General features: G+C 60.7%; 1 protein-coding gene across 1 annotated transcript in view; it reads right to left on the reverse strand.

Moving 5' to 3' along the window:
* Positions 1-5748: 5748 nt before the first annotated feature.
* Positions 5749-27408, reverse strand: part of NCOR2 (nuclear receptor corepressor 2) — a 222054-nt gene continuing 200394 nt past the window's right edge. Inside the window, exons 31-49 of the mRNA XM_082853706.1 lie at positions 26942-27082; positions 26467-26553; positions 25472-25770; positions 23277-23631; positions 21927-22148; positions 21103-21354; positions 20118-20267; positions 19872-19991; positions 19574-19781; positions 16896-17323; positions 15574-15723; positions 15202-15347; positions 14523-14716; positions 13505-13654; positions 12742-12890; positions 11907-11960; positions 8745-8966; positions 7492-7671; positions 5749-6885 (exon numbers count right to left, since the gene is read on the reverse strand). Of these exons, the coding sequence (XP_082709832.1) occupies positions 6704-6885; positions 7492-7671; positions 8745-8966; positions 11907-11960; positions 12742-12890; positions 13505-13654; positions 14523-14716; positions 15202-15347; positions 15574-15723; positions 16896-17323; positions 19574-19781; positions 19872-19991; positions 20118-20267; positions 21103-21354; positions 21927-22148; positions 23277-23631; positions 25472-25770; positions 26467-26553; positions 26942-27082 (3689 nt within the window). The 3' untranslated portion in view covers positions 5749-6703. The remainder of the gene's footprint in view (positions 6886-7491; positions 7672-8744; positions 8967-11906; positions 11961-12741; positions 12891-13504; positions 13655-14522; positions 14717-15201; positions 15348-15573; positions 15724-16895; positions 17324-19573; positions 19782-19871; positions 19992-20117; positions 20268-21102; positions 21355-21926; positions 22149-23276; positions 23632-25471; positions 25771-26466; positions 26554-26941; positions 27083-27408) is intronic.

Consider the following 27408-nt stretch of genomic DNA (forward strand, 5'->3'; position numbering starts at 1 on the left):
TGGTTGTGGGTTGTGTGTGGGGAGCGGCCTGGAGGAGCCCTGCCCGCGCTGTCCCAGTGCCCGTGCCCCAGTGCGGAGGATGGAGGGCATAGCCCGTCAGCACCGAGGTCTTTGAGCTCTGTGTCCGGAGCCTCACCCGCAGGGCATCCTGCTAACCTCTGTCCCGACACCTTCAGGACCGGGACTCTGGACCATCAGAGCCCTTGAGCCAGGTGCCAAGGGGAGGCGTCTAAGCCGTTGGAAATGACCACTGCCACCTGCCCGAGGCTCCTGGCCAGCTGTCAGCTTTCAGATTCCGTGGGGTCCAGCTGCCTTCGTTCAGGCCTCCCGTTCCTACAGTGATGACACTGCAGTGGCCAGTGCAGCAGGGTTCACCACACACGTGCAAGGTCAGGGGAGGAAGACGGGAAACCCTTGTGCTCCCTGGGAAGAGCCAGGATACGTGGGTGCTGGGGCCACGGCCTGGGGCTGCCTGCCACCAGTGCCCCAGAAGCCCCCAGCGTGGCCACGGAGATGCCTTCAGACCTGATTGGACCCAGCAGGTGGAGGCTGCCCCGCCGCTCCTCTGGCATCCCCCCAAGACGGGGCTTTAGCTCCCTCGCTGTGGGGAGGGGCGGCTCGGAGCTAGCGTTCAGGAGAGGCGCAGTGACTGATATATTTTTATATATCTACAGACTGTGCATGTTCTCGCCACAGAGATGCTTTCTGATTAACAAAGAAATAACTTAAGAATCGATTATCTTAATAAAATGTGCAGACTCGAAGAGACTCCCTCTTCCATGTTTCTGAGATCCTCAGACCCCACCGTGGGTGGGACTGGTCTTCATAGGCCCATGGTCCCTCCCCACTACGCACAGGGGACAGGGAGACACTTGGAAGGCTCAGAGAGAGCCCTGTGCCCCTCACCCGATCCCTGTAGACAGCCTGAGTGCGCCAGCCCCACTCAGGAGCTGGGTAATAAATGCAGAGGCCCAGGGACTTGGGTCTGACTCCGGGGAGGGTCCCGGAAATCTGCAGGTTTGATGCTCCTGTGCTTTGCACTTCGCACACCAGCCCTCAGCACCTGCAGACACCCAAAGCCAGATCTGTCCCCGGAGAAGGGCCCGGGCTGCCTCTGCAAAGCAGGTGGCCTCGCCTTGTTACACCCTTTGCGCATCTGGTCCACATCGTTGGAGGGGCCACTGGGGCCCCAGACTGTGAGGTGGACACTCGGGGCAGTGTCCTTGAGTGGGAGAGTGCCGGTGTCTTTGCAGGGGCTCCTGCCTCGATGGAGGACGATGTCTAACAGGGCGGGGCCGGGGTGAAAGCCAGGAGGGCAGGGCCAAAGGACAGGGTCATGTCACTGAAAGGAAGAACCTGGAGGCCTCGGCCACTCAGTACGGACAAGCGGGGTGCAGACACAGCCTTGGGAACTCCGAGAGCGTAGCCTGTGTAGAGAGGGGATTCTGTGCAGACACACACTGTGGGGCGCATCGCTGGCAGCAGGCAAATTCAGCTGCACGAGTTTGCTTTCCAGTCACAGCCCTGATTTCCCCACTTGGAAAGAAAAGTGGGTTGGGCTTCCTGACACGTGCAATTACGGTGCCAACGAATCCGGTGACCTTGGAGATGTCTCTGGGGTCCCTTCAAGAAACAACTTCTGAGGCGTGCAGTTAGCGGATGGCCTCTAACTGGAGCTTTCCAGCAGCTGTCAGGCTCCTCCTGGGCGCCCCGCCAATGGGAGTGCAGTGGGACGGGCCCAGCTGACCGAGGCTCAGTCCCTGCCAGGTCCTGCTTCCTGTCCCTTTTGTCTTTCGCAAGCGTCACCCTGACAGGCCTCATACCCTCCTGACTCCATCTCAGCATCTCCCTGAGGACCCGGGCCGCACGTGTCAAACAAGACCGTCTCCTTTGATCATGCAGACGGCTTCCGCCTGCCCTGATGACCTTGGAACTCCAGCCTGGGAGGAAGAGGACGTGGGGTGCAAGGGCTGCGGCCCGTCAGGCCCCCAAGTGCGCCCCGGTTTGCCTCTGAAGCAGCCGTCTGTCCTACGGGAACCCAGAGGACTTGGAGACCCGGCAGAAAGAGGCGCCAACTTCATCTGGGTCCTGCCCCAGCCCTTGGGATTTCCACCAGCAAAACAGCGAGCCTGGAGGCCAGGGACCCCGCTGCCCAGCTTAGGCTGCTGCCTGCAGAAGGCCCTTCTGTCCTCTGCCCTTCCTCCACACTCCCCAGATCCAGATGCACTGGGCAACGGGGGCAGAGGGCACTCCCTGAAGCCACCGGGAGGGGAAGACCAACACGGGCAGGCAGGGCACGGTGGCTGGAGAAGAAGCCTGTCGCTTAACTTCTCTAAGCATCTGCAAGGCAGGCACATGGCCTTACCTGCCTGGCGGCTGGGACGGTGAGAGTCCGTGCTGGTAAAGCTTGGGCTGCCATCGAATCGAGCCGGGACCCTGCTGGGGGCGGGTCAGGGCGTCCATCTCTCTCGAAGGGGCAGAAACACTCGCCAATGTCAAGGGCCGGCTCTGGCCCCAAACACCCATCCTGAGCCGCCTCGCTCAGCCTCTTCTGCTGTCGCCCCGCCCAGTCTCTGGGTTCATCTCTGGGTTCACACTCGCAGGCTTCCAAAGCTCGGCGGCCCCCGCCCCACAAACAGGTGCCCCGTCCGTCCGAGGTCTCGTCTCTCCTCCCCAGAGTAGCCTTGGTGAGAACAGACCACAGCCCTGGCGGCCGACACGTACACGGGCCGCTGCCTCTGTCTGCAGACCGCTTGGCCCTGCTGTCAGAATTTTCTGCATTTAATCTTCCCAGTGAGCCTGTGAGGTAGCTGGTGAGACATTCTGATGAGGAAGCGTGACCTGGCTGAACCCCGGAGGAGGTGGGCTGGAAGGACAGCCCGTCACGTGGCTGCCACAGCTAAACCCTCCCGGCTTCCTGGAGAAGCCATGAAAACACATGCGTCTCCTCTGAGGGCCCTCCTTGGCCTTCTAAAGGTGGAATGACCAGGGGGCCCTCCCACCAGCTGCCAGCGATCAAATCAGTTTATCCCCGTAAATATGCAAATTAAGATTCACTGTTGCCGGACCACCTGGAGTTTTTTTCTCTTCTCTCTCCTTTCCTCGCAAACCCATTCTTTCTTTCTTGCCTTGTCCCACTGACTCCTGCACAGGTGAGTAAACTGTGTCTCTATAGAGCTACACAGCCCATCTCTGAGGTACTCCTCACAGCAATATCATTATCCCATTTTACAGATGGGGAAACAGAGGCACAGAGGGTTCAAATGGCTTGGCCAGGGTCACATGGCCATTACGTGGCAGCTGGCGCCACAGTCTGCCTTTACTTGCGTGCTGCACACGCCCTCTTGCCTGCCCCATACGTGGCCTGGCCCCATCCCCACTCGCCGAGGCAGTGGGGCTGTCCTGGCCTTCTCTGCCGTGCCAACCCCCACGCTGGCCCTGCACTACCCTCCTGGCCTGCTTCTCCCTCAATACACCCAGCACCCTTGCCAAACAACAAGACTCAATTTCAGAAAACCAGCAAATCACCTTACTGGGCATTGACTGTTCCGTCTCAGAAATTCCAGGGCCTCCACACTGCCTTCTGTCTAAGCCACCCTGGGCTCCTGAATGCCCCCGGCTGGGTTTCAGCTCCCAGTCTTTGCCCACACAGGTTCTTTCCACTCAGCCCATCCCCTCCCCAAGAACCACCACCTCCAGGAAGCCACCCCGACTGCTCCAGGTCAGCTGTCACAGTGTCTGTGTCACCTGGCCCGAGGTGGGCTTGTCCTGAGCCAACCCTAGTGCTGTAGGGACCAGCCCGTTCCTGCCCCCGCTGTGGGCGGCAGCTCTTCGGGTTGGTGGGCCAGGACTCCCTCTGCAGAGCCGCTTGTGCCCTTACTGGAAAACTCCTGGCCAGAAAGAAGTGAAGGGACCAGGTTCTAGCTCTGACCTTGGGCACCACCCTCAGCATCATAGTGAGGGCTGCAAGTCACCGGCATCAGAAACACCTGGGCCGCTGGATGAAAACACAGATTCCCAGCCCCAACCCTGGACCTAGAGAATCATTCCTATCCTCTGGGTGGGGCCCAGGAATCTGCACTCTAACCAACGTCACAGTGTTCTAAGACGCTGGGAAATTAGCCAGCAAGTGTCCTACGCTTTGCAAATCACGTTCTCATTTTCTATGGAATCGGATCCTCATAGCATCAGTTCAGCTCAACAGTCGCTAGGGGCTCAGTCAAGAACCGAGTCAGGAAGAGAAAGGCAAGATCTTTGCTCTCGAGGGGTTCTGTCCAGTAGCTTGCAGGGTGTTAGCAAAGACCCAGAGGAGAGAGAAGATGGGGAGGGATAATGGGTTCTTAGAGGAGGGAATGACCCAGATGGGTTTTGAAGTATGTGTAGGAGTTTTCCAGAAAGACGGGGATCAGCGAACAGCAGGAGCCTCCATTTAAGATGGAGCAGTAAGAAAACCAAACAAGATGGGGGTGGGATGAACCCTTTGGTGTGGGGGGCTGAGGACTGGCTGAGTGAGGTTGGAAGAGAGGGTGGACCCTTCACAGGCACCAGGAGGCCGTGAGCTCTCCCTACACCCCACAAACATCACTGTGTGGGGTCTGTGCCACTGGCCCTAGGTGCCAAGTGGTGTCAATTCTGAGGCCACGCAGACAGGGGGATGGCAGAGATGAGCCTGTGGGCTGACACTTGTATCCCTGCCACCCCCGTATCACTCTGGTCTGACTACAGCTGAGGGAACTGCCGTGGGATGCTCGGTGGCACCAGCAGGCACGGCCAACCCCTTGTGGCTGGTGTGGCCAGCACGACCTGACCCATCCTGGATTCCAGGTTGGGGGTGGCCTGCACCCGGGACCGGAGGGAGGGCCGGAGCTGGACAAGACTGTTTTCTGGCCCAACACTGCCACCTGCCTGTCGGCATCAGCACTACAGCCCAGGCGCCAAGCTGAGCCCCGCGGGGCTCCAAAGACCCCCTGCTCATTCTGCCGCACAGGTTCGCAGGGTAAACCTGGAGCTCCAGGGAGGGTGGGCAGAGTCCCCTGAGGACGCACATCTCTCCGCATGCCCAGGCCCACACCCTGGGGAGACGCGGTGCTGGGCTGACCGCCAGTTCACAGGTTGGGCAGGGGATGGGAATTTCTGCATCCAGTGGGTCTCGGTTCTCTCCTCCACTGCTCCCCACACCCTGCCCCGCCCCAATCCTGCATGCACGTCCATGGCAAAGAACCACAGCCTCTCTGGAGCTCCGGCTCTGCTCCTGAAGGAACACAGCTCGTGTCTGAGACACGTTCTACCAAGACTGCAAGACGCCAGTTGGCAGCTGCCTCAAGACCCAAGCTGGGAGGGAGGGTTGTTCCCTCTTCTGCCGCGTATCCAAAGCAGTGACGGCAAAGGGTCTGTTTGTTCCCTAACACAGTGTGGGCAGGAATAATTTTTAAAGTATTTAACAGTTAAGAGCTGACGATGGCCTTCTTGGATACCGTCACCATGGCTGTGAATATCTGACACCCTCCTCGTGGGTGTGAAAATTCAACACTCTCACCATGGGTGGGACTGTTCAAGGTCTGCACGGTGACATCCTTACCGTGGGTGTAAATATTCGCCTGCAGAGGGGAGAGACTGGTGAGTCAGGGGATGTGCCCTTGTCCCCCGCAGGGTTACACTCCAACCGTTCACCCCCGCCCCCACGGCCCAGTCGCCTGTCCTCCTGGCTGCCAGGGCCAAGATAGAGAAGGAGCCTCTGTAAGTCGAGTATAATTCGCTTTTTAATGAGAAGAACGTGTGTAAATGACAGGACGCCACCGCCGTGCGCAGATGGCGGTCACAGAATCCCCTTCAATTCATTCTGCCCAAGGAAGGGAGGGAGGGAGGACGCAGGGGGGCTCGAGAGCTGGCAGCCCCCGCCCCACCTCGGTCCTGCGGACTATGGGGTCACCGACTGTTGGCCTGCGCACGCCTCTTGAACAGTAAGCAGAGATCGAAAGCACAGCAGCAATAATATTGGGTAAGTCCTTCCTTGCTTAAAACATCTGAATTAATTCATTGAAGGTATCAAAAATATACCCTGTAAACCAATATATCATTTACACCTGCCTTTCCTTCCCACCGCTGCGGCAACGATGTATGAAAAAAACAGTCCAGTTCCTCGGAGCAGCCGCTCACCCCAGGCCGCACCCGGCCCCGTCGCCCGCCCATCTGGCCTGACTTGGTTTCCAGCGGTCTTGTCGGCTGGGGCAGCCCGTGGGGACTGGGACAAGAGCGCTGGGGCCTGGACAGGGCCTGTGTCCGTCTGTCCAGAGTGCTAAGCGGGATGGGGACAGAGGGCGGGTGCGGGGGCTGCTAGCTCAGTTTAGACTTTGGTTCCAAATGCGTTAGGTGGGGAGGCAGTGGCGTGGGAGGTGCGTGGTCGTCCTGCTTTGGGTCCCTGGCCGCCCCGGCTGTGTGCGTGTGGCCGCCACACGCCTGCCGTGCCCCCTCCCCGGCCCCTCCCCTCCCGAGCACCAGGTAAACATCCCCTGAGTAAGGTCACTGCACAGGGCCAGCCGGGGCGGGAGTCGTAGTTAAGGCTTTAGACAGGCAAGGATGCCGGCTCTGGACGGACGGACGGACAGACGGGCGCACAGGCAGACTCAGGGGCTCCTTCCTCGGTGGGGGGAGTCGGCAGCCGCCCGCTGCTCCGGCCGCTCGCCGGCCCACCCCGTTCTGAGCCTCACTCGCTGTCGGAGAGCGTCTCGTACTGCGAGCAGAGCAGCGGCTTGGGCTCCTCGTCCCAGGCGTGATGGGGGCCAGCCAGGGGCCCGCTGCCCGCGGGGAGGCCAGGCGGGGGCGGGGAGGCCATGACCCCCGCCTGCAGCCGCATGATCAGGGGGTTGTAGGGGAACGGTGTGGACCCTGCGGAGAGGCCGGGAGAGAAGCCCCGGAGGCCCCGGTGAGCCTGGCGGCCCCCAGGGGCCCGCCCACCCGCCCACCTCCCCAGGAGCTGGGGCCTCAGCCTCCTGCCTCCCCACCCCTTCTATCTCCTGGAGGCTTTCTCAAACTGCCCACCTGGCCTCACTTCCAGCACTCCCACGCCATTCATGCCCGGCAGCCTGTCGCCTGGCCCAGCGGGAGCCGCCTCGCTCTTCCTGTCCTCGCCCCCCTGCGTCTGTCCTGCAGCCAAGAGCTCTCTTGGACCCGCGGGAGATCACGCACCTCCCCCGGGGACCTCCTCGCATGCACAGATAAGTCGGGGGCTCCCCTGAGGCCCCCCCAAGCCTGTGGGACCGGCCCTTGCCCACAGGCCTCTCTCTTCACTTCCTGAATCCTTCATCCTCGCTCTAAATCGTGCTCTTTCCCTCCACCTGGGCCCTTCCGAGAAGCATCCTGACCATCTGCGAGCCCCAGTTCAGCTGGCCAGGGCCCTGGGCGAGTGTCTCAGAACAGGCCTGACCACGCGCTCTGCACACAGTAGGTGCTCGGGCAGCCGGCCAGGCCCACCTGCCCGCCCCCGGGGCCCACCTGCGGACGAGGGCCGGTCCTCCCACACGCGGTTGGTGAGTGGGGTCCGGCGGTTGCAGTCTCCCTCCGAATGCACTGAGGAGACGGAGGGTGGCCGGTCCCCAGACGCCAGGCCTGGGGCCGGGGACTTGGCTTTTCGGCTGCTGGGTCTGCCAGAGACTTTGGCCTTCCCGCCACCACCTGCAGGGGGACACGTGGGAAGGGGCCGAGTTGGACTGAGGACAGTGCTCGCACTGTAGAGGTGGCGGGGGTGGGTGGGTGGGTGAGGCCCCGGACCCCTGCTTCCCGGGCCCCCCGGGGAGGGGGAACAGCAGCCCAGCCCCCGGGGAAGCCAAGGAGATCGCCCAGATGGCCAGCCCCAGCCGGGAGCCTGGATCTGGAGGGGTCTCTGCTAGGGGAGTGGGTAGAACAACTCGCAAAGCCCCCTCAGGCTGCCCCGAGGCCCCCTACCCGCCAGGGGCTAATACCTCAAGCGCGGAGCCTCAGGCCTCTGGCTTGACCCTGACCACCGCCCCAGGACTGTGCCGGGGCTGGGCAGGCTGCAGGCCCTCTGCAGAGAAGCCAGGGCCCCTGAGGCCAGGCCTGGGCCCTCATTAAGTCCAGAAACTTCCCAGGGCCACAGTGTCCAGGTCAGAAAAATGGCTCAAGAACTCTCTGCCTGGCCCTTGCTCTGATACGCAGAGTGTTGATCAGGGACCCAGGGCAGAGGGCGAGCCAGCCCGTCTGGTTTCCCTGCTTCATGAGTTTGGCTCTGGTACACAGATGCTGGTCTCCACCCCATCAGCCCCGAGGGCCAGCCGTGAACATGCTTGGTGGCCGCAGCAGACACCGGGCCCACTGGCCTGGCTGCCGTGAGCCCAAGGGTCCCCCCTGATCCACACAGAGAGAGTGGGTCCTCACTCCAGCCCGATCTCCCCCAAGGAGACACAAGCTGGGCCAGGACGCGGGCATCCCGGGACGAATGCCCAGCCGGGGAGGGAGGCAGGGCAGGGCTCGGGCAGCGGCGTGAGTGTTTTTAGAAAAGCGGCAGCTCCTTCGGGCCCAGCGGGCGCGGGCGGGCCGGGGCCACGCAGACACCTGGGGGGGTGTCCGCCCAGCTCGGGGTTACCCAACTCCAGGACCACGTCAAACACGCACAAAAACAGAGTCACAAGCTCCAAAGCTGGAGGGGGGTTGGTCAGAGGAACGCGGAGGGAGGCGGGAGGATTAATGACACCGGGGTGGGACAGACGGGGTGGAGGAGGCCTGCAGACCTGGCGAGGTGAGCGCGTGTTCCCTCCGTCCGTCAGCAGCGGTTACGGGCATAGCAGCGGGCAGGCTGGCACTGGCATTCAGAGGGTTAAAAGCATTGGCGCTGAGCGGGTGCTCCTCCCACTGATCATATTTACCCATGAGCGCCTTTCTAATAATGGCCTCCAGCCCCATGTTGGTGCTGGCATGTTCCTGCACCGCCTGGCTTCTGCAGGTCATGAGGCCTGGGAGAGAGACACACACACAAAGGGGGCCGCAGGGGCCGGGGGGACAAGGGGGAGAGGGGGAGAGAAGCAGAGAGGGAGAGAGGGAGGAGAAGAAAGAATACACAGTGAGCACATTTTGGCAAAGCAGCGGTTCTTGATTTCCTTATCTTCCCCCCGCGTTCCCGCTGCAGGGCGACGGGGGCGGGCGGCTCCCTCTGACTCGGGCCCTGGGAGCCCTCAGGAATTCCCGGTGGGGGAAGAGGTGGGCTCGGGGTGGTTAGATGACCGCCCCCCCAAGCCTCATTCCTGCTCTGCCCCCGGGGAAATCAGAAGCCCCTTCCGGATCCCTAACCCCCAGCTGGGGCTGCTTCTTTTTGAAAAAATCGACTGGCCTTATAAAGGAGCGGGGAGCGGGATCAGGGGGGTCCCCTTATTTGGGGGAAGGGCTGCTGGGAAACTAAGACAAGCCAGAGCTCAGTGCTGGGCGCTGGGGGGTCCACCCTGGTTCCCGGGGGCTGCTGGAGAGAAGGTGACCAGATGGTCCTCCGGCCGCCCCTGCCTGTGAGGCCCGGGACCCTCAAGCCCCCTGTCTGCCCCCGCAGCTGGGCCTAACTCTCCTCCCACCCCCTCTCCCCGCCCGGGAGCCACAAGGAGAAAGAGGTGCAGAGACGGACGGTGGAGAGGGGGGTCCAGCCATGCAGTTACGTGCGTGCGGGGGGTCAGGGCAGAGCTGGAAACAATCACATGGCCGCCCCCGGCCCGGCCGCCCGGCACAGAGTGGTCCGATCAACAACTGTCCCTCACGAATCCTTCAGACACCCACTTCAAAGTCACGCCAGTTACGCCTCGTTTTCTGTTTACCAGGTTTTCTGTCCCTCTCTTGTTTGCTTGTGAACCATTTTGGGGACGTCTGCAAACCCTGGGGAACGTGCCTCTTTTTGGCATTTTTGTTAAACCAGACTTTGCTTCCAAAAACCTCCGACGAAGCTCTCTGCCTGCCACTGGGCAAAGTTTTCATGGATTTTAAAACTTCCACTCCAAGTCAATTGTATGATTACCAAGTGGCCGAATGACGGGTCTTGCTGACCCCTAACTCGTCTGTAAACTGGACCGATGGTTCCTGGGAGGCTCGGAGCAACACGGCAGCATCTAAAATCACATTTCTAAAGCCACGATTTGCTGTCTACGTTTTCACTTTCTTTTCTTCCTTTTAGTTTCAAGCTCATTCACAGCCACAGGACCCCGACAGGTTTTTAGCTGTGTCTCGGCCATGCCTCATCAGCACTTAAAAAAAGTCACGTCGATCAAGGAAAAGCAAAATCTCCAGCGGGGGTGAGTGGGGTGGGGAGGGGGGAGAAGCATTTATGATCCTACAAACTAAGACACTGGGAAGTGGAAAAAAAAGATGTTAGGGATACAGGTCATGATGGTTCCTCAGTAGGTTAGCATCCTACGATCACAGACGTTACTGAACCTGCCACCCAAGGTCACGGGTCCATGGTCTGTCAGTGCTAGGCAGGAAGCTGACCGTCTCCAGTCCTAAAGCAGCAGAGACCGGGGTCTGGGGAAATTTTGTGCGTGTGGCCTAAACTGCTTTGGAAAATAGTTGAGTCTAATTTATATACAAGTTCCTTGTACCGCGTGAATTTCTACACACACACGCACCTGGGTCGGTGTATGAGCATCTCTGAAATGAAAACATGAAAACATTCATTTCTGTCCATCTTGTTGTTTTGGCCGAATCGTCTCCTCCCCATTGCCCGAGGCTCAGCCAGGCCCCCAGCGTCTAGTCTCTGGGTGGGTGGACATTCCCCAGTTGGGACCCCCATTTAGAGGCCCCGTGGCCCCCTGATAAAATCCAATGGCTGCCTTTTGCTCAGCACATTCCCAGAGCTGCGACGGCCCTCAGGGAAGGTCAGCACATCCCCCCAAAGATGCCTCGTTCCTCCCCATACCGGGCAGGCCTCTGGCGGAGGGTCAGCCCCGTCTGCTCTGGCTCAGCTGCTTCACACCAGACACCAGGTGTTTCCCCAAAGCCCCGTCCCAGTCCTTCTACAGAGGCAGCCGAAATGCACAGTGTAACCCCACAGGCTCCAAACCATCATAGAAGGCTTACGTTTCAGTGTAAAAATGTGTGTGAGGGCTTCCCTGGTGGTGCAGTGGTGGTTGAGAATCCGCCTGCCAATGCAGGTGACACGGGTTCAAGCCCTAGTCCGGGAAGATCCCACATGCCGCGGAGCAACTAAGCCTGTGCGCCACAACTACTGAGCCTGCGCTCTAGAGCCCGCGAGCCACAACTACTGAGCCCACACGCCTAGAGCCTGTGCTCCGCAACGAGAAGCCCGTGCACGGCAACAAAAAGTAGCCCCCGCTTGCTGCAACTAGAGAAAGCTCGTGTGCAGCAACGAAGACCGAACACAGTCAAAAATAAATAAATACAATAAATTTATATTTAAAAAAATGTGTGTGAATTTTACACTCATCTCTGGAATACATCTGCACTGTTTCCCCAGCTCCCTGGATGGAATTTTCCAGTAAAACCGATGCTCCACCTACAAAAAACGCCCACGTGCACACACAGGCCCACTCCACACACTCACATCTCCATCCGAGATCCCAACAGACAGGTTCCGGGTAGTTGTGTGTGATTCTAATTCTGTCCTACATGCACCAGAAGGCCTTGAAATTGAACTCCAAACAGACACTCCTCGCCAGACCCCGCTGGCCTCTTGTGTGTGTCTGCATCCCCACCGCAGAGGAGGGGACACACTTGAACTATGAAAGGCCACCTGTCACCATGGCTACGGCTGATGTGAGGCCCAGTGACCTCCGAGGCCTCACTCCCAAGTCTCCTTCCAGGTCCAGACACCCAGCTTGACCTCCCTGGGCGCACAGTGACGGGGGAGGGGCAGGGAGGGGACGGGCTGTCGGCCGAGCAGCCCAGGGTGACCGGGTTACCTGCTCCGGTGATGGCGGGCATGTTGAAGATCTCCGTCCCGGGCTGGCCAATATCTGGAGGGGGACGACGAGATGGGTGAGGCCTACAGGTCCTGGAAAGCACCTTCCCCCCTACGTCCCCTGTCTGGTCTCGGCAAGGTGCACCACCTGGGAGCTTGCGCAATGCAGACAGATTTAGCAGGGCTGGGGCAGGGCCTGAGAGTCGGCATTTCGAGCCAGCCCCCTGAGGCTGCTGACCTACTGGCCCAGGCACAACACTTGGCAAGGTTCTGGACTTAGCAGCCTGGGCCAGGGACTGTCTGCAAGGCTGCGACTCCAGCCCCAGAAAGAGAAAAGCCTCTGCAGGGCCCCGAGCTCCCCGCGCTAATGAGTCTTCCGAGGCCGGGATGTGAGGTTCCTTCACTCGTTGCTTCACCCGCTCATGTGTTCTCTTGAGCAGCTGCTATGTGCCCGGCTCTGTGCTGACAGGGTAGAGCTAAGCTAGGATTTACGTCCAGTAACCGCATAAATGGGGAAAACAAATCACAGGTGTGAGGCGCATCGTGCGTGGGGTACACACGGGGTCCTCATAAGGGCGTGACCTCGATCTCTGGCGCCCACTACGAACAGACCCGTGCATGCCAATATCCCCCGAGTGCCCCCCGTGTGCCGGGCATCATGCTGTGACAACCCAGCAAATGCCTACGGGAAAAGGAGGGACAACGCGGGCTCCCCGAACGTGAGGTGACGGGGCCGGCGGGTCCACCCGGCTGTGCTAACCCCCAGCCCTGGTGGCCCCGCCCCCAAGGAGGGTGGGCCCTGGTAGCCCCGCCCCCAAGGAGGGTGGGCCCCTTACTGTATTCTGGCTCGTTCCGGTTGTGGGTGTTCAGCTTCTTGTTGATCTCCTGCTTCTTGGATTTGACCATGGCCGAGTTGCTCTCGGTCAGCTTGCTGAAGAAGGCCGGCGGCTGGCTGGTGTTGCCTGGGGACTTGGAGCCCATCCTGCTGCGAGGATCAGACACCCCAGGTCAGTTCCCTTGACGATGGGGAGCTTACCACCTGAGCTGCCTTAGAAATTCAGAATGAAGCTTCTCCCACCTCGTGCTTGCTTCCCCCACTTCTTAGGGCCCATGTCTTCCGAAATCCCCTCTGTCATCCACCTATCCTTGGGCTCAGGGTGTCTCTGCAGAGCCCCAGCTGCCCCGGTGGGCCACGCCTGTCTACCTGCAATAGCCGGACTCCCAGAAAAGAGCCTCGGGAACCAAAGTGGGCTCAGACCACGTCTGCCCCTGAGGTCAGGGGGCCCTTTCTCTCCACCTCCATCCCCCCCGCTCCCCGGGGCCCCAGTTTGGTCCAGCACCCTTAGCTCCTTATTTCTCAGATCCTCAAGTGCCGGCAACAGGGGCCGGGCCTGAGCTAAGAGACCCCAGCCCACGGCTCAGGAAGCAGCCGTGGAGGTCCGTCAAGTTTTGACCTTGTTTGGCGGGTCTGAGGCCCCCCGGCTGCACCCCAAAGCCCTCGCCAAGCCCCCAGCTGCACAGTGGTGGATCGAGGCCGCAGGTGGGCAAGGGCCCGAGTCCTGAGTGCCCCGGGAAGGGGAGGGGCTGCCGTGCAGGTACCTGGGCTCCACCTGCTCCCCGTGCCGGTACAGCAGCGGGTACACGGTGCTCCGGGGATGCCCGGGCTCTGCCATGCCCTCCGGCGGGGACACAGGTTCTATACCATCCTCACTGCTGCCCAAGGCTGACGTCTTGCTTGGCTCTGGAGACCTGGGCGGAGAGAGGGTCCCCGTGGTGGTCAGAGCTCAGGGCTCCCTCTTGAAAGGGGGCGCATCCCTTTCTCCACTCCCCGCTAAGCCCTGCCTCGTTCTAAACCAGGGGTTAGCACGCTTTTCCTGCAAAGGGTCAGTTAGCAAACATTTCAGGCGTCGTGGGCCACTTGTAGTCTCTGCTGTATGTCCTCCTTCTTTAGAAACGTAAAATCATCTTTAGCTCGTGGGCCACGCAAGCACAGGCCGTGGGCTGAATCTGGCTGAACCCCTGCTGCACCCCGACGCCAGGGACCCCACTGTTCCCCCAAAGACATGCTGCTGTCTCCCCAACTCTGTGCGCCACCCGGAATGGCTCCTTCATCCTAGAGCGGGGGTCCCTCCCCGTTCCTCTCCTCTCTGACCAGGGAGCCCCCCAGGGGTAACCAGGAGTGCAAGTGTGTATGTGCCCGTTAGGAGGCGGCTCTCACATCACACGGCTCTGCTTCGAATCCCTGCTCCGCCACTTACTGGCTGCGTCCCTATAGGCAAGTGAATTCACTGCTCTGTGCCTCGGTTCTTTGTCTGTGAAATGGGATAACACTGCCTACGCTTCCCAAGGTTGTGGTGAGGATCCTGGTTAACAGGTGTGAAGTATTCAGCTTGGTGCCTGGAATGCCCCCGAGTGTGGCGTATGTAACAGCTATTGTCCAGCTGCGCCGTGACCTTGAGCAAACTCCCTGGTCTCCCTGAACCTCGGTTTCTCATATGTGCAATGGCTCCAGGCGGGCCTCGCACTTTACTGGGCTCAAGCTTCCCGCAGCAGACACCTAACAGAGCCCTCTCGGTGGTGACCCACAAGGGGCACCCTGTCTCCCACCGCCACTCACCTCTTGCCCCCTTCACTGTGGGGTGAGCCACGGGCCGGGGCGCCATGGTCCGGGGCTGGGAGGTAGAGGTCACTGGGTGGGCGGCGAAGGTCCAGGACGGGGCAGCTGGCTCCAGGGAAGGAGTAAAGGGGGGCAGGGAGGGGCGCGCTGAGCTGCTGCGGGTGGTGCCGCGTGTAGTCCTGCGTGATGACCTCCTGTAGGCCAAGGGTCAGGGGACAGGAGCAGGGTCAGGCGCCAGCCATCTGCCAGAACCTTCCAGGTGGGGTGAGGGCTGGACTGAGCTTTGGGGGCAGAGCCCGGGGGCTTGGTCCTTGGCTCCCCAGGGGGCTTCGGCCTCAATGCCCCCAAGTGCATGGGGTGGGGGCACTGGCCCAAGTCTCAAAGTGGGCCCCCAGGTGGGTCGGGTTCCCCTGCCCAGCGTGTGTAAGATGTGGATCGCGGCTGGGCTCGTGCACCTGAGGCTCCGTCAGCTGGATGAGGGGGCGGATATAGCACCTGAGTTTGAGACTCTGGGACCCCTGGCATGGCTTGCCCTCACCAACCCCCAGATCCCTGGCTCACTTCACCAGGACTCAGTTTACCCACCAGACAGTGCGTGGACCCTCCCCCCCCTTCCTCGGGGCCGGGTCCCACCCCAGGTACAAAGGCAATGAGGAGGGGGCAGAGGAGGGGTAGTTACACTGATGTGCTGTGCCAGCGTGACCACCCGCTGGTGACCTTTGACCCCTGGAGTGGTCTGGAGCAGCGGGCTGGACGAGGGCTGGCTCTCGGGCAGCGGCCGCAGGTGTGGGAGGTGAGCAGCCTCGCCGCTGAGCTTCCCCGGGCCTGCGGGCAGAGCAGAGCAGGTCAGGGCGTGGCTGAGGGGGGCGAGGCGTGTGCCTGGCGGGGCTGCTGCCCTCAGAGCCCGGCTCTGCCCGCTGAGCTGTGGTGCGAGGCCGATTCCGCCACCTCTGAGTGCCTCAGTTTCCCCACCTGCGCGATGGGGTGACAACTGCCCCTGTCTCACACGCGGGGGGGCGGGAGGGGGCTCGGAGGCAGGGCGGGACCCTACCTGGCTGCTTGTGCCGCAGGTCCCCTTCCAGGTGGCTCTTGTCGAGTTCCTCCAGGTGCTTGGGGAGCCCCTTGTCATGGGTCAGGCTGGGTGAGCTCACGGGGCTGACGGGCTCCACCCCATCAGGGCTGTAGCCGCCGCCGTGGTAACCTGAAGCCGGGTGAGGCCACGAGTCAGGCAAGCGCCAGGGCCAGGCTGCCCCTCCCAGCCTCCCCTCCCACACTGGCGGGGTCTCCCAGGCCGGGGGTGGGAGCTGGGGCCGAGGGAGAGAGAGGGAGAGAGCCAGCGTGGGGTCTGCTGGCCGGCCAGGGGTGGGGGCAGAGTGAGAAAAGAGGGACGGGGGCTGCAGGGAGAGAGGGCTGTAGAGAGAGCTGGACACGGAAGCAGCGCAGAGAACAGGACGCACAGGCAGGAGGGCGGAGGGGCACGGGGAGAGATCCAAGCAGAGGGAGAGCTGGACAGCAGCACAGGTGGGAAAAGGGACGGAGACGGAACCCGGTGGTGCTGGCGGGCCAGGGGCGGGCAGAGTGACAGCGGGGAGGATGAGGCTCTGCGAAGGGAGTGTAGGGGCAGCGGACGGGCAGTGAGGGAGTGAGGTCGGTGAGGGCTGGGGCGGGAGCGACACTCAGGTCCCAGTGTCCCCGCCGGGCCACAGCCCCGCTCCAGCATGGAGGACGCCCCTCGTCCCCGGGGCTGCTGGCTGGTGGATTGGCAAGGGGAGCGTGGGGCAGAGTACCCCCAAGACGCCCTCACAACCTGGGCAGGACGCAGGGGGCAGGTTCCCAGCTCCTCCTGGAGAGTGGCGGCGCTCCCCCCCACCCCGTCTTCTCTGCACCGAATGCCGGGGGGCGGGAGGCATCGGCCTGCGCCCCTCTGCAGCCCCGCTCCCCAGACAAAGGCGCAAAGGGGGAGATGGGAGGCGCGGCTAAAGTCAAAATCACAGATCCATTCATTAAAGGAAAAAAAGCGAAAATCCAAAACAACACAAAAAAATCATGATAAAACGATGTGCAAAGGATGAGGCTGCCCCCCGCTCAGAGCGGGTGTGCGCGGCTGGAGGAACCATCAGAGCGTGCAATCGACGAAGACGACTTTCAAAACAAAAAACCAAAACCAACGAAAAATGGGGGAAAAATAAAAAGCAGAGATCTGAAAATATCTTTAGGCCACAAGACGGAGCGGGTGGGCGGTGGGGCCAGGAGTCTTACCATCGCGAGGGGAGTCGTTGGCCAGCGAACCTCCTTCTCGCGGCCCTTTATCGTGAGCAATTTGACGCATGATTATCGCGTCTATGAAGGTGGCCGCTGTCAGGGTGGTCTTACCCAGAGAACGGAGTTCCAATTCCTGGATGGAAAAGGGTTTACTTTGAGTCTTTTCCCGGTGCAGGTCCGAGGCCGAGGCGGGCGGCGCTGGCTGGTCCGGGCTGGCGTGGTGGGGCGTGATGCCCTTCGCCGGGGCGCGGGCGATGGCTGCGTGGCCGGAGCCAGGCGGCGCCAGGGGCCGGGGCTCGGAGCCCTTGCCGGGGGAGGACGCGGGCTCCAGCCCCGCGCGGGCTGGGGGCTTGGCGAGGAAGGTGTGGCCGGCGTCTGCTCGGGGCCGCTCGGGCCGGGTGACCCGCGGGGCCTCCTTAGGCAGCAAGACAGGCTCCAGGAGGGTGGGGTAGACCCCGTCGAGGGTGCCACCCAGTGGGCAGTGGGTGGCGGGTGGGAATGTGGCGGCCGGGCGGACAGGCGAGGAGGTGGAGGTGGACCTGGGGGAGGAGAGAGGGAGGGTCAGCGGCTGCGCGAGCCACAGCCGGGGCCTGTGAGGCCGAGGCAGGGTCACTCCCTCACTTTGACACCCTGCGGAGTCTCCCCTGCCCGGAAGAGCTCCCGCTCTCCCTACTGCTCTCAGAATAAACGCTGCCTACTGTGACCTGCGAGCCCCCGTGCCACGTGGCCTCACCTACCCCATCCACCTGCCGTCCATCCAGCCCATCAGCTCGTCAGCCCAAAACTTTTTACTGAGCACCTACTACGTGTCAGGCGCTGTTCTAGACACTGGGGTACGGCAGTGCACAGAACAGACAAAAGCGCCGTACGTTCTAGGTGAGAAGACAGACTACGCACGTCTTAATGTGATAACGTGATAAATTAAACCCCTATCAGTGTGGCAACTGCTCGAAGGTGAACGAGTCTGGGTTACGTTCTGCTAAGAGAATGGCAAGGGAGCGCTCAGGCAGGGCTCAAGGAGGACTCTGAGGGGCTGGCACATGCGCTGGGGAGGAAATGAGGGAGCCACAGGGCAAAGGCCCAGAGGGCGGGCTAGGGCGGGTGGTTAAAGGACGGGGAGTGGGGCCACACGGGGCTCCCTGTCATCCCCTCTGCCTGGAGCGCTCTTCCTTACCCCAGAGGCTTATGGGTCTAGCCCACAAGCCCTCAGAGGGCACTGCGTGCGTCACCCATTACCATGTCCCCCGTACCCAGCACAGGGCAGGAGACCCACCGCAGGCCTACCAGGAAGAAGGAGTGCACAGATGCACTCTCTCTGACCTTCACAGGGTCAGTGTAACTATCCCTGCTCTGCAGATGAGGAAACAGGCTTGGACGTGAGCTGGCCCGACACCATCTCTTGTGGCCTGCCAAGCCTAGCGTTTTCCATGAGGAAGCCTTGTGCTAACCCTCTCTCCCGGGGTCTTAACTCAGCTGCCACTGGGAAAGGGCTTGATGTCCCTGCTACAGCCTCTCACTGGTGGTTGCTGGTGGGAGCTCACGCCTGGGTGCCCCACTCTGAGACTCAGGCGCTCCTTCCATGCGTACCCGCTGGGGACCTGACTCAGAGGGGACAAGCCTGTGTGCTTGGGAAATGATGTCATTTTTCATAATGGGAATGGTGGTGGGGAAGGTATGATTTAGACTAGCCAAATGGAAGCACGCTTGCATGAACGGATACTTCATTTTGGAAGAAGCAGCCGCCTCTGAACTGTCGCTGGTGGGCAGGGGTATCGGGGAGGCTCCCTCCCCCGTCAGGCAGCTCTGCCCACAGACCTTGGGCAGGGGGTGGGAGGTGGGTCTTGGGCCTGTTGTGATAGGAAGTGGACTCCGGGGGTGGCGGGGGGGACACATATGGGACCTCTGCAGCTTCTCCCATCTTCACGGAACCTCTGGACTTTGTCCAGCCAAGAGAGACACTGTCTCCTCCCTGTAGGGCCCTGAATCCTGGGAGGAACGGGAAAGGCTCTCCTCACAGGCCTCTCACTCTGCCTTTCCCTCTCCGCTCCACAGACTCCATTCCTGAACTCGACGACCTACCCAACTACTCCCCCATCCACCCACCCAACTCGTCATCCATCTACCCCATGAACCACCTACTCATCCATCTACCCACCCAAACCCCCAGCCATCTACCCAACTCATCACCTGTCCACCTACCCATCTATCCACCCACCTCCCCACCTACCTACCTACCCCAACCCAACCACCCATCCACCCACCTACTCAACCCATCACCTATCTACTCACCCATCTACCCATCCATCCACCTACCTGCTCACCCATCTAACCCAACCTCCATCCAATCACCCACCATCTGTTCACCCACCTCCATCCATCCACCTATTCACCTGGCTCTCTAACACAACCGTCCATCCATCCACCCACCCACCCGCTGTTATCATCCATCTACCCCCCACCTGCCCGTTCATCTAGCTCCGCCACCCATCTATCCACCACTGACCCACCTAGGCATCTACCTACTCACCTGTCATCCACCCGCTTACCCACCCAAAGTCTATTATCCACCCATCCATCCATTCATCTATCTACCCACCCATCCAACTAACGCAATCACCCATCTCTTTACCTTCTCACCCACCTAGCCACCCACCCACCTACCTGCCCAGCCATCGCTCACTCTCCCGTATACCTCCCAACCCATCGGTACACTTGCGCATCCCCCCAACCTGTATCCAGTGACCGCCCACCCCCCCGCCTGTCCCCTCCCCTGTGCCAACCTGGCCCACCTCAGGACCGTGGGCGTGCTGGGCTCCACGGAGGTGATAATGCTCTTCATGCCCGTGTTGTGCAGCACGCTGGGCCTCTGCTGGATGGCGTCCTGGGTCCGGGGTGAGATGGGCGAGTGCTGGTGGGAGTGGGAGGCGGGGCGGCTGCCGCTGCTCCCACCCCCACCGCCGCCGCCACCGCCGCCGCCGCCGCCACTCTGCTCCGTACCTGGTGGAAACAAGCCGTGGGATCAGAGGGGCGGGCCACGCGCAGCCACAGGGACCGCTGGGGCGCGTGCTGGCGGCTCCGCCGTCCTACCGGGCCTCCAGATGGGCGCGTGCTCCACCGTGGTGGTAGACGCGAGGATGGACTTCTCCCGTTCCCGCTCCCTCTCGGACGAGGACGTGGCCGTGGGTTTTGTCAAGTGGGTGGGGCCTCCTGGAAACCCAAAGGCCTGCGGCTCAGCCCCGGACACAGGAAGGGCCCTGGATTTGTCTTCCAGGGTGGAACAGACAGAGCAAGGCATCTGCCCGAGGACACCCAGAACGGGGGTGGGGGCCTCACCTGGGGAGAGCGGGGAGCTGCTGAGCCGGCTGCTGAAGTGCTGTGGTGCCGTGGGGAGGTAGGCTAGGCGGTCCATGGCGGTGGCTGGAGTGCCTGGTGTCGGGGGCACCAGCACAGGCAGGTGTGGCACTTGGGACAGGTCGATGATGCCTGTGAGAGAGGAGGTGGGGCCGGGCTGCAGCGGTCGGGGGAGGAGAGGGGCCAGGCTGCCTCCTGGCTGGACCACCCCAGCCGGTGGAGCGCCGCGTGTCCTCTGAGAAGCAGCACGGCCGGATGCTCCCTCCTTGGTCCCCGCACCGGGCCCGCAGGACCCTTCTCTGAATGCCGGGTGCTCACAGCACCCCGTCCCTTCGCTCCCAGACCCTGAAGTGGATGTGGCTTGCAGTTGGCACCCCTGCATACCTCGCTATGCCCGTTTTGCTCTTTTGCTGTGCTCTTGGTGTGCCCTTTTTGCCTTTGACCCTATGCAGTCCTTTCCTGGTACTCAATCCCCACTGTATGAAATACCCAGTGTGACCGATTTTACCAACTGGACCGTAACTAGTACTTGGTTGTTCCGGAAGCACATTCCAGAAGTGTTTCCACAAGGCGACTGTAATACGCGTATGCAAAGCAACCACGGGCTGGTTTCGACTCAAGGGAACCTGAAGTTCAAACAGCCTCACATTTCCATCTTTTTTTTTCAACTCCAGGGACCACACATACCAAGAGGACACAAGCACGTGCAGAGCCCGTGTGTGTGCGTCCAGGACCCACAGCACACACAACCTTGCACCACCTGCCGGGTCTGTGTGTGCTCTCAGCGCAGTGATACAACCCGAGCCTCTAAGGCAACTGCTCTAGCCGCCTTGGCAAGGACAGACGTGCACGCGTGGGCACACACGTGTCCTGTGCTCTCAGGACCCTGGGCAGACCAGGGATAAGGCCAATTCTGGGTGGTGGGTTCTGCCCACCCACGTGACTGGCAGCGCTCTGCCCCACCCACCTCGCGGGCCGGCGGCGTAGTTGAGCGCCAACGAGGACTCGCGGGGCGACAGGCCCCTCAGCATGTCAGCTCGCTGGGCCATGGCGGTGGCCGCGTTGTGGTGCATCTGCTGCGAGGTGATGTAGTCGTTGATGATTGTCTGGCGGTTCTCCAGTGCCGCCGTGTCGGGGTAGCCGCGGATGAGGTAAGGCGGGTACAGGTGTGGGTAGGTGGGGTTGGGGGCCAGGTGCCGGGGCAGGTAATAGGCAGCGGCTGCCGGGAGAAGGGGAGCAAGGTCAGGCCGGCCCACACCTCGGCTGGGAATACCACCCCACCCCGCCGGTCTCAATGCCCACACAGCTTCTCCCAGACACCCCCCAGAACACAGAACTGAGAGCCTAGAAGGAGAAGAACCCTCGCTGCCCCAACACACATGTGGGCGCCTCTGATTGATAATGTTCTTTGGACGGAAATCCCCCCAAACAAAGGGCATCCAAAATGGGGATCACTAAAATACCTAAGGGCTGCATCCTTCTAAACGGATTTTCAGATCACGTCCGTCTGGGGAACGCTCACCCTTGAGCCCTCTTTTGATACATTTGCAATTTTAAAGGCACTGATAAGTTCCGCAGGAAAAGAAAACCACTGAAAAACGTTTAACCCAGCATGTCCCTCAGACCCCTAAGAGAAATTCTGTTTCTCGCCTAAACTGTTGACACGATTACACTGTTGGGTCTCCCCCCCACCATGCCTCAGTTTCCCCACCTAGTGGCAGCTAGTTGATGCCCGAGGAGCCCTCGGGCTGACACTGATGCCGCAGGGTTCTATGGGTCCGGGACAATCACCTGCATCCAGAGGGATCCCACGGGGTATGGAGGTGGGGTCAAAGGCCAGCGGGATGTGGCCGCGGTACAGGTCCACGCCACTCACACCCCGGAGCAGGTGCTCGTAGGGCGACATGGGGTGGGGGTGGTGCTCAGGCACAGTGCCGTGCGGGGACTTGGCAATCTCACGGGGCGTGGACGTCAGCTTCCGATCCTGGGACGCCTTGCTGGACGAGAGGCTGCCTGTGGGGACGGGCCAAGTGGGGATGGCATCAGACCTCTGTGCCGTAGGTGTCCCAGCCTCCAACACGGGGGCTGCCAAGGCTAGTGCTTAGGGGAAGTCATTTGAGGGTAGGGTCTCTGGGATCCCCAGGGACCAGGCCTCGTCATCCATCCATTTGCGTCTAGTTCATTTTTCCTTTTATTTATTCATTCACTCACTTGCTTCTGTTTTTTAGCTCTTTTAAAAAGTTCATTCTTTCTTTCCTTCGTTCCCCTTCTTGTACATTCCTTCAATCAACCAAAAATATTTATTAAGTGTCTACGACATGCCGAGCACTTTCTAAGCGCTAGGGCTCCCCCGCTGAACAAAACAGAAAACTCCCGGCCCCCGTGGGGCTGACATTCAATACAGGAGACAGATGATCAACTAGTCATCGAAAAAGAATCTCAGAGTAATAAATGCTCTGAAGAAAATTTTTAAATGTGACAGAATGTGACCAGAATACTGAAGCGGGGGGAGGGTGGCCATAAGAGGCCTCCCTGAGGATGTGACATTTGAACAGAGTCCTGAAGGGCGCAAAAGGAACCAGTTAGGTAAAGATCTGAAAGGCGGGTGGTGGGCGGGGGCGGATTTCAGGCACAGGGGACAGCACGTGCAAAGGACTTGAGCAAAGAATGAGCTGAGTGTGGTCAAGGAAGAGACATAAAGCAGCAGATAAAGGAATTTGGAAGTAAGATGGAAAGGTGGGTGGGGCGGGATCCTGCAGGCTCCCAAGGCCGTGGTGGAAAAGGGTGACTTTTTCCTAAGTGCAGTGAGAAGTCATTAGAAAGATTTAAGCAGAACAGTGGCGTAATCTGATGTAAATATTTCAAAAAAGTATTCAGGCTGCCGTTTGGGGAGCAGATTATTAGCAGGACAAGAGAGAAGTCAGGGAAGCCAGATGATCTGGAGGTGGCCGAGAGATGGAGAGAAGCCTGAGGATGGTTTGGAGGTAGAACCCACTGGTCTGGCAGGTGGAATGGATGTGGTGGCCCCGAGGATGCTTCTGAGCTAAGGAGTGGATGGTAAGGCAGTTTCAGAGACCGGAGCCCACCGAGGCCCCGCCCCACCCCGTGGCCCCGCCCCACCTCGCGCCCCGCCCCACGCACCCTCCTGCAGGCGCGGGGTTGGCTCCCGTGTGGTCACCGGTGATCCGCGGGGCAGGTGGCTGGCGAAGGGCGCCGCGTGGTCCTCGTAGGTCAGGGGGCTCTGCCGTGGCTTGCCCAGCTCAGGCACGATGACCGGGGCTCCCCGGGTGATGGAGCCCCCCGAGCTGCTGACAGCGCCCGGCCGGCTCTTCAGACTCTCCTCGTAGCAGGCGCGCTCCAGCGCCCGGGTGTCGGCCATCACGTCCAACGGGTGCACCGCCGGGAACGTCCGGCCGGGGCTGCCGATGATGGAGCGCACGTCGTGCTTTTTGGAGCCGGTGGAGGACGTGCTGGTGTCATACTTGAGCGGGGTGCCCTGAGGGGCAAGGGGGGCATAAGCATCAGCTACACAACCGCTCTGAGCCTCAGTTTCTCAGCTATGAAATGGGAGCGACATCTCATGCCTCCAGGGGTGGGGGAGGAAGGGCTTTGCTAAGCCTAAGATGAGCGCACATCTGTCCCTGCCCTGCCCACCCCTGTCCTGGACCCTGGCCACCGGAGCCACCTGGGGGGCTGCAGAAGGGGGCACAAAGTTCAGAGGTCAGCCCTTCCTGGAGCAAGTGGGGGAACCTCTGCTGGCCCTTGGGGTTTGCTGGAAAGAGACTTAACACCCCCATGAGGGCAAATACCTTCTTCCTGTCAGTCTGGGACCCTCGGCGGCCCACCCAATGCCAAGCCAGAAAAGCCAGCCACAAAATCCAGTCCCACCGCCCTGAGGCTCAAGTCTCAGAGGTCAGGGCACAGGTTTATGTTTGCTCTACGGCCAGAAAGGGCAGCTGAAGAAACAGGGGTCACGGACAAGCTGCAGCCCGGCCGCCTGGGAGAAGACCCCACCCTGTCTGCGCAGGCCGGGGAAACCCAGGATACGGTGGGCTCTGTGTCTTTGCCAAGTAAGAGAACTCCGCTTTTATTCAGGAGTGGTTTTTTTTTTTTTTTTTTTTTGCTGTTCGCGGGCCTCTCACTGTCGTGGCCTCTCCCGTTGCGGAGCACAGGCTCCGGACGCGCAGGCTCAGCGGCCGTGGCTCACGGGCCCAGCCGCTCCACGGCACATGGGATCTTCCCGGACCGGGGCACGAACCCGTGTCTCCTGCATCGGCAGGCGGACTCTCAACCACTGCGCCACCAGGGAAGCCCTTCGGGAGTGTTTTAATTACTTTCTTAAGAAGGGGAAGTGCCCTTATTTTAAAAAGAATATTCCAGAATCAGACTGGCCTCCCTTTTGGATCCATGGTGGACTCTTGCCAATGGCTTCACAACTGCCCAGAGGCCGAGAGCCAAACTCGTCCCCTGGCCTTCGACAATCTTCCCACTGCTCCCGCCTTCTCCCGGGGCACCTCTGTGCCGTTAGCCAACTGTAGGCCTCCTGGACACCCTCCCCAGTCCCTGCCACCTCACAGCCACGCAGCCCCCGATGGATCCCACGCTCCTTCCTCATTCACATCAGCCACCTCTGACCAAGGGAAGAGACACTGGTTCTTAGGTGGTTTCCACCGACCAGCTCCTCACACAATCAGAGCTCATCTTCCCCTACCAGGCTGGGGCCTCTGGGGGGCCAGAGCCACGGGGGTGGGGGTAGGGTGAGGTGCAACATGCTGGTGGGAGAAGTGGATGCCAAGAAGCAAAGACGTTGCAGATTTAGGGACATCTGGATTTGAGATGCACAACTGCCGTTTACTTGCTGTGTGACCCTGGACAAGCTGTTTAACCTCTCTGAACCTGTTTGCTCACCACTAAAATGAGGACAGTAAGAGAACTACCTCAGAGTGCTGCTGTGAGGGTTAGATAAGTCATGATGTCTTATGGTCATGATCGGGGGTTCGATCCATGACTGGTGTTCATTATTACATCTAGCTCTGGGGTTTGGCAAGCTTCTTGACCTCTCTGGGCCTCAGTTTCTCCACCTGGAGAATGGGGATGATAGCTATGACTCTCCTGGGCTGTAAATACAAGTGAACGAGGTCATGGATATAGTCTAAAGGCCTTGGCATGGAATCTGGAACGGACGTGATGACGGTCAGTGATGAGCAGCTGTGTGATCCTGGGCATGGCACTCCACGAGTCTGGGCCTCAGTTTCCCCATTTGTAGGGGCCAGAGCGGTGCCCATCAGCACCCGCAGCCCCGATCTTGGCCCAGCCGCCCAGCCCCGCGCCCGTACCTGCGTGATGGAGCCCTCCTTGAGCGGCCGCGGGGCCAGGGGCAGGTCAGGCGTGCGCCGCAGCTCCTCCCGTGGAATCTCATGGATGGAGCGGCCGGCCTCCTTCACTGTCGCCACCAGGCCCTCGTGGGCCGGCTTCAGCTTCAGGGGGCCCAGGGCCTCCAAGGGCCGGGCCTTGTAGGCCTCGGCCAGGTCCCGCGGGGGCGGGGGGGGCGGGGGCGGCGTGCCCTCACGCTTCAGGAGCTTGGCCTCCCGACGCTGGTAGTCTTCCTGGGCCTCCACGTAGGATCGTGGGATCCCTGCCGGGGAGGACGGGGCGTTGACCCTTGCACCTGCACCCCACCTCACCCATCCTAACCTGGGGCCTCCATGCTGGCAGATTCTGGAGCCAGACTACCTGGGTTCAAGCCCTCACTTGCTGTGTGACCTTGAGCACATGACTTGCCCTCTCTGAGCCTCAATTTCTTCACATATAGAATGGGAGTAGTAACTGAAACCCCTCACCAAGTCATGAACATTCAGTGAGATAACATAGATAAGATGCATAGAATGGGGCTCTCAGTAGCTGGTTTGCCACTGACCAGCCAGGAGAACCCGGGCAGGGTATCTGACCTCTTTGATCCTCCCACCAACTGTATCTTCCTCTTGGAGTCTGTTCCATAAGATACAGAGAGCACTTGGGTAGCACCAAGCGCAGAGTACAGCAGATGCTGAATAAATGACATCCACAGAGTTGAGGGTGATGGGTAGTATCTTGCTTCTCTTTTTGTTTTCAAATACATAAGGAATGCCTTGCTCTGCCTTTCAACCTGCACACATACCTGTCATGTACACGTGTGTTACATGCCTTTCCACATACCTGGGCACCCATGGCACTCTGGTATGCCTTCCCTCCCCCACCCACCCTGACTGTAAACCCAAGGGCTTGTTGTAGCTGCCACGAAGGCGTGGTGGCCGGGCACGTGGGGACACCTGGGGAGCAGAGGGCAGGGTACCTTGCGTGATGGAACCTCGGACGTGGTGCTGTTCTTTGAGATGGTGGGGGCTGTGTCGCTCAGGCGGGATGGCGCGGCCCATGAGACCTGGGAGGGGGAGAGCAAGAGCATCACCCCGTGGCTCCCCGAGCCGGCCTTGGCAGTGACGAGCCGGGGTCTCCAGAGCCCCCTCCCAGCAGCGGGCCCCTCCAGCCACTTAGGGTCAGTCCCCACGATGATAGTGATGGCGGCATAGGACCACTTCTCGGGCCCTGTGCTACCTCCAGGTGGAGCTTCAGAAAAACCCTGCCTCAGTTTTCCTACCTGTAAAGTAGGGCCAACCATCCCATCTCCTCCCTCCGGGGGAGCTGAGAAAGAGAAATTCTCTTCCTTTCCTGCCATCACCCAGCAAGTAGGGAAGCCCCTGGGGCAGGTCCTAGGCCCTCCCCTGGCCCTTCTGTGCCCCCTGGAGTAGGGAGCTGGGCAGGGCACACACCTTCGATGCTGGCTGAGGAGATGGCCCTGCTGACACGGCCCTCCATCATGTCATAGGTGCGCTTGGGGGCGGCCGTCTCGTGGGGAGGTCCTGAGCTGCTCCTGCCGTCCTCCTTGGAGCACTGGGACACGGACATGCCACCTGGAAACCAGACCGACCTCACGATGAGGGGCAGCCCCAGAGCACCTGTGTGCACTGGGCCCAGTACCAGCAAACCGGCCGGGCCCAGTGGGCAGGAGGCAACAGCCTGCGGTTCTGCTGGCAGGGAGGTGTGTGCCTTTGACCACGCGCGGGTGTGTGACTCTGCACAAACACGGCCACTCGTGGGAGCCGACGTGTGACGTGAACATGTGTAACCACGTGCACGGGAGCAAAGATGCACCAGCCGAGTGTGAACATGCAGGGTTACCACAACCATTTGTGTGCGTCACCGTGGGTCTCTGTGTGTGTGCACACCTGGCCACTGA

Source organism: Leucopleurus acutus (genome assembly GCF_964270905.1).
Source record: "Leucopleurus acutus genome assembly, chromosome: 13".
NCBI classification, from domain to species: domain Eukaryota; kingdom Metazoa; phylum Chordata; class Mammalia; order Artiodactyla; family Delphinidae; genus Leucopleurus; species Leucopleurus acutus.